The sequence below is a fragment of the Stegostoma tigrinum genome, unplaced genomic scaffold (assembly GCF_030684315.1).
Source record: "Stegostoma tigrinum isolate sSteTig4 unplaced genomic scaffold, sSteTig4.hap1 scaffold_417, whole genome shotgun sequence".
Classification (NCBI taxonomy): Eukaryota; Metazoa; Chordata; class Chondrichthyes; order Orectolobiformes; family Stegostomatidae; genus Stegostoma; species Stegostoma tigrinum.
The window spans coordinates 46,414-52,905 of NW_026728345.1; the positions used below are offsets into that span (position 1 = coordinate 46,414).

Here is a 6,492-nt window from a genome sequence, read left to right on the forward strand (position 1 = left end):
GCATCGCGCTGGGCACCGGAAATGACAAAGGCAGGAACAGCCCTGTGGACCCTGCGGGATCCTCCTCACTAACGCCCGGGTGCTGGAGCCGCCATTGGGAGGTGTCTCTCACAGACGCGTCACGCAACATCCTGGCACAGTCATACCTTACAGAGTGCCCCAGACATCACCATCACCATCCCTGGGGACGTCCTGTCCCACCGCCAGGACAGACCCAGCAGCGGGGGTGGGGGGCGCACACAGTCAGGAGGGAGTTGCTCTGGGAGCCCTCAACATTGACTCCTGCCCCCATGAAGTCCCGTGGCTTCAGGTTAAACATGGGCAAGGAAGCCTCCTGCTGATTACCATGTACCATCCTCCCTCAGCTGGTGGATTGGTCTCTCCTCCATGTTGGACATCACTGAGAGGAAGCACTGAAGGTGGCTCGGACACAGAATGTACCCTGGGTGGCGGATTTCAATGCCCACCACCAAGAGTACCTCGGCAGCAGGACTACAGATCGAGCTGGTGGGGTCCTAAAGGACTGCGCTGCCAGACTGGGTCTGTGGCAGGTGGTGAGGGAACCCACAAGAGGGGAAAGCTCACTACACCCCATCCTGACCAACGTGCCAGCTGCAGATGCATCTGTCCAGGGCAGTACTGGTAACAGTGACCATCGCACAGTCCTTGTGGAGATGGAAGTCCCAACTTCACATTGAGAATCTTCAGCCAGAAATGCCACCGCAGCCTCCTCCAGTGGTCCCCAGTGTTACATTAACCAGGCTTCACCCAATTCAATTCACTCCACGTGATATCAAGAAACGGTCAGAGACACTGGACACTGGCTATGGGCCCTGACAACATTCCCGCAGTAGGACTGAAGGCTTGAGCTCCAGAACTTGCTGCTCCCCCTAACCAAGCTGTTCCACTACAGTTACAGCACTGGGATCTACCCGACGGGGCGGCAAATTGCCCAGAGTATGTCCTGTACCCCAAAAGCAGGATACACCCAACCTGGCCAATTCCAGCTCCATCAGTCTCCTCTCGACCATCAGTAAAGTGATGGAAGGTGTCAGTAACAGGGCTATCACACAGCATCTGCTCAGTGACACCCAGTCTGCGTTGCCCCAGGGAACACTCAGCTCCTGATCTCTTACAGCCTTAGTTCAGACATGGACAAAACAGCTGAACTCTACAGGGGAGGTAAGACACCCCCCTGACATCAAGGCAACATTCAACCGAGTGTGGCATCAAGGAACCCTAGCAAAACTGGTATCAATGGGTATCGGCGTCAAACTTTCTGGTGTTTGCAGTCACACCTGACAAATGGGAAGGTGCTCACGGCTGTTGGGGGTCAACTGTCTCATCTCCAGGACATCACCACACAGTCAGATCCTCAGGGTAGGGTCCTAGACCCTACCATCTTCAGCTGTCTCATCAATGACCTTCCCTCCATCACAGGATCAGGAGTGGGGATGTTCACCAATAACTGCACAAGGTTCTGCCCCATGACTCCCTCGAATACTGAAGCGGCCCGTGTCCAAATACAACAAGATCGGGACAATATCCAGGCTCGGGGTGACAAGGGGCAAGTGACATTCGCGCCACACAAATGCCAGGCTGTGCCCATCACCAATAAGAGACAATCTAACCACTGCCCCTTGACATTCAATGGTGTTACTGTCACTGAATCCCCCCACTATCAACATCCTGGGGGTTACCATTGACCAGAAACTCAACTGGTCCCACCGCACAAATACAGCGGCTACAAGAGCAGGTCAGAGGCTGGGAATCCTGCAGCGAGTAACTCCCGTCCTGTCTCCCCCACCCCCACCCCCAAAAAAAACACCTGTCCCACCATCTGCAAGGCACAAGTCAGGAGTGTGATGGGATACTCCCCACCTGCCGCTCAACACCATCCAGGACAAAGCAGTCCCCGCACCACATCCGCAAACATCCCACTCCCTCCCCCCCACCGACGCTCAGTCGCAGCAGTGTGTACCATCTACAAGATGCTCTGCAGAGATTCACCAAAGACCCTCAGGCAGCACCTTCCAAACCCCACGACCCACTTCCATCCAGAAGGACAAGGAGTTTAGACATATGGGACCACCACCTTCAAACTCCCTTGCAAGCCACTCAGCAACCTTACTCAGAAATGTATCCGCCGTCCCTTCACTATCGCTGGGTCAAAAATCCTGGAATTCCCTCCCTAAGGGCATTGTGGGTCACCTTACAGCACGTGGGCTGCAGCGGTTCGAAAAGGCAGCTCACCCCCACCTTCTCAAGGGGGTAACTAGTAGATGGGGCAATAAACGCTAGGCCTGTGGGTGAATGTTAGACGTCGTCCCTGGGTTTGGGGGGGTGGTAAGGTTGAAAGTTCACCTAGAGTACCTTTCACCAGCGCTGGCAAAGGGAGAGCCGAATTCAGAAATACTCACTGTCCAGCGGCCGGCACACAGATTCTGCAGGGCCCCAGCCACTGCCTCAAGGACTGCAGGGTTCTTCGACTCCTTCATCAGCGAGAGGTACAGGCGGACCACCTCGGGCTGATACAGCAGCTCGTAGCCTGTCAGAGAGCGGGGTTTCAATATAGTGACCGCTGACACTCCTCATCTCCCATTTCCCTGCTCCGCCGCTCGCACGGGACTGAAGCCAGGCCTCGCTATCCTATGAAGTCCCCTGGCAATGAAACCTACCTCCGCGAGACCTCCCTCCACCCTCCCAAAACGAGCTTGGTCTCTCCGATCGCGAAATCCCACCTCGCTCCGTCCCCTCTCCTGGACCATGCCAGCCTTCCAGTCCCACGGTGACCCAAAACCGTACACCGTGCTCCAAGGCTGATGCCGAATCCCCGGCATTACCATTACAACCTCGCACCCACCCCCCACCCCAATCCCAACAAGCGGCTGGTGAAAGGGATTACTCCAGTCGGGTCCATATGCACCACATGTGTCACTCCCGGGATTCCCGTCTCAGGTGGTCGGACGCTTTCTAATGAACTCGCTCGTCCCCCGCTGCACCTCCCGCTGACGTCACACCTTCACCCCCCCCACCCCCACCCCACCCTCCCCTGCACAGCCAACATTCCCAACCCACTTCAGCTAAAGAAACCCCTTACCTTTGGCCGGAGTGTTCCTCTTCGGAATGTCCGTGTCAGCAACAGCATCTTCAGCACCTTTCCTCCCTGAAGTGAGGGGAATGGTTTGGTTGGAGGGGGAGAGGGAAGAGAGGTGAGACATGAGCACGGCCGCCTCGAAGCGCCTTGGCTCTCCCCCCACCCCCTCTTTCAATCACGTACCAACACCACCGCGCGCCCCCCCCCCCCCCCCCCCCCCCCCCCACCACCACCTGAAACGCTCGCCACGCTCCCAAAACCGGGGCAACGGTGACGGCAGACAGCATGAGCCGAATGTGGCCTGGGTTCTGTCTGACAGATGACTTGGCTGCCGATTCCTTACCACAACCGCGCCACAGCTCCCGCCCCCCACCTCAACACGCCCGCCCCTCCCCGCAACTCGCTAAAAACTCCCATCTTTGTGGCTGCGACTGTGGTCACACCTCAGAGACAGTGGACTGCAGATGCTGGAGAATCTGCGATAACACGGTGTGGAGCTGGATGAACACAGCAGGACAAGCAGCATCAGAGGAGCAGAGGGGTAACAGGAGCTGCAGATGCTGGAGAATGTGAGATAACAAGGTGTGGGGCTGGATGAACACAGCAGGACAAGCAGCATCAGAGGAGCAGAGGGGTAACAGGAACTGCAGATGCTGGAGAATGTGAGATAACATGGTGTGGGGCTGGATGAACACAGCAGGACAAGCAGCATCAGAGGAGCAGAGGGGTAACAGGAGCTGCAGATGCTGGAGAATGTGAGATAACAAGGTGTGGGGCTGGATGAACACAGCAGGACAAGCAGCATCAGAGGAGCAGAGGGGTAACAGGAACTGCAGATGCTGGAGAATGTGAGATAACATGGTGTGGGGCTGGATGAACACAGCAGGACAAGCAGCATCAGAGGAGCAGAGGGGTAACAGGAGCTGCAGATGCTGGAGAATGTGAGATAACAAGGTGTGGGGCTGGATGAACACAGCAGGACAAGCAGCATCAGAGGAGCAGAGGGGTAACAGGAGCTGCAGATGCTGGAGAATGTGAGATAACATTGGTGTGGGGCTGGATGAACACATCAGGCCAAGCAGCATCAGAGGGGCAGAGGGGTAACAGGAGCTGCAGATGCTGGAGAATGTGAGATAACACGGTGTGGAGCTGGATGAACACAGCAGGACAAGCAGCATCAGAGGAGCAGAGGGGTAACAGGAGCTGCAGATGCTGGAGAATGTGAGATAACAAGGTGTGGAGCTGGATGAACACAGCAGGACAAGCAGCCTCAGAGGGGCAGGAAAGCTGACATTTCGGGCCTAGACCGAATTTTCCGAAGAAGGGTCTAGGCCCGTCAGCAATATCTCAGCGCGGCTTTGGGCCAGGGATTCTGCCTAACTAACATCTCTGGAATATTCTCACCACAGCGCAACACCATAATGAAGCATCGCCCGGGCAGCCTGACAGTTTGGCAGTGGACATTGGAAGCATCGATAACACACAACCAGCAAAGCCAGATTACAGGCAAAGCCTCGTAAACAGCAGAGAACACGGGCAGACCATGGCGGGCCCTTTCTACACTCACCTCTCATGAACCAGTCCTCTGATAAAACAGCAAGAGCAGGCGACAGGAGGCACAGAGAGAGAGAGAGCAACAGAGTCGGCAACGGATACAGCGGGAGGAAGAGAGCGAGCGACAGGGAGAAACGGAGATTAAAAAAAATTAGCAAAGCTGCTGCCACTTTCACTGAGCGACAAGTGGGTGACCAAACCTGACCAGACACAGATCGGTAACTGAGTAACAGCTCCATGCTGGGAAACCCGAGCCGGGATTTACATTCCAACCTGGGAGCCTGGTCCCACATTCCCCAAGATCTCTGCCCTCAGATCTCCCTCCCGCTACGGAAAATTCATTCGATCCATTTGCAATTGAAACAAGGCCGTTGCAGTCCCTTTCCGCACTCAGAAGGGGACGATCCCAGCCTCTTGTCGCCGGGCCGCACCCAGCTACAGAAAGGGGTGGTCAGCGGCCCCGGGTCTCCTCAAAGAGGCGGCCGACATCTGGAAACCACCGCAGGGACAGGATCGAACAGCGACCGCCAAAGGGGAAGCGGGTCTTAATAATCCCCGACTGAAATCATTCAACAGAAACATCTCCTGCCAACCCCTGTTGATCTGCGCTGTGCAGGATTGACCACCCAGAGTCAAACAGAACAGAAAAACAGCTCAACGATACAGATATACCGACACGCACGCGCGTGACCCGATAGAGTGACATGGTTAACACACTGTGGTATTTCCCACATCCCAAACCCAGGGTCTCCACAGCTTTGATGTGTCACAGCACAGTTAGAGGCACCAACCCCCAACAAACCCAAAGCTCCCTTCTCTCCCACCCCTGCCCCCCGGACATACCCACCACCCGGACGCTTGGCAGCTCACACCAGACCGCTCTGAGCGCAGCAGCTCACCAGCCCAGCCCTGGCGGAGGAGGCCATTCGGCAGACAGGAGGCAGTAGCCTGAGGCCTTCTCTACGGTTAGACCTGCCCGTAGGAATTTCCTGCAGCTCAAAAGCAGCTTCCAAATTCACCCAATGAAGACCATCTCACTGGTCCCAAATGGAAACGCCTCCCAGTCCCATCTTGCCAAGCCGATACAGCTCCCCCCACTGCAAAAGACCATCTCGCCAGCCACATATCCCCCCTCCAAAACCATCTCACTGACCCCTTATCCCTCACAAAGACCCTCTCTCTAATCCCATATCCCTCCCATCAAAGACCACCTCTCTAACCTAATACATTTTGCATCAAAGGTCATCTCTCTAGTTCCATAACTCCCCAGTCAAAGCCCCCTTCAGGGTTTTGGATGGACAGAGGGAGAACAGTCTTCCCTCATTGGAATGAGGATCTCTGGAACTCACTTTGGAGTGAGCTGTGGGTCGCCACCCACAGTTCTGAAAGCGAGAGGCGGCAGGTCAGTGAGAGGCAAACTCTGTGCAGTGCAAGATGTGAAAAGGAGAATCACACTGCACCTCCAGGTGACCTGAGGAGCTATCACCCCTACCCCAGCCACCATCATCATGCCCCCTACCCATCGCACACCAACGCCCTCCTAGCTTCAGGGGGTGTCACCCCATTGACCATTACCTTTACCCTTTTTGCCCCCAAAGCAGCTGGCCTTGGGTTGGGAAGATCCCGCAGACGCCGAGGGACCGCCCACTGCCTCCTGGAAGCGGGCTGCATCCGGGATTTCCTTGTGCACCTGGAATGAGAGGTTGCGCAGCAGGCACACGCAGTTCTCCACGAGCTGAAACACACAAAACAGCATCGACAGGATTGGCCAGTGAGGACAGTGACAGCCTCACGTCGACCTGGCTGAAACTCCCGCGGCGCCAGCCCTCCATCTCCCTCAC

At 56.1% G+C, this 6,492-nt stretch overlaps 1 protein-coding gene across 1 annotated transcript in view; it reads right to left on the reverse strand.

Annotated features, from left to right (window-relative positions):
• Nucleotides 1-397: 397 nt before the first annotated feature.
• LOC125449521 (catenin delta-1-like) overlaps nt 398-6,492 on the reverse strand; it is a 21,527-nt gene continuing 15,432 nt past the window's right edge. Inside the window, exons 8-12 of the mRNA XM_059644015.1 lie at nt 6,227-6,386; nt 4,665-4,682; nt 3,101-3,166; nt 2,374-2,548; nt 398-542 (exon numbers count right to left, since the gene is read on the reverse strand). Coding sequence (XP_059499998.1) covers nt 398-542; nt 2,374-2,548; nt 3,101-3,166; nt 4,665-4,682; nt 6,227-6,386 — 564 coding nt within the window. The remainder of the gene's footprint in view (nt 543-2,373; nt 2,549-3,100; nt 3,167-4,664; nt 4,683-6,226; nt 6,387-6,492) is intronic.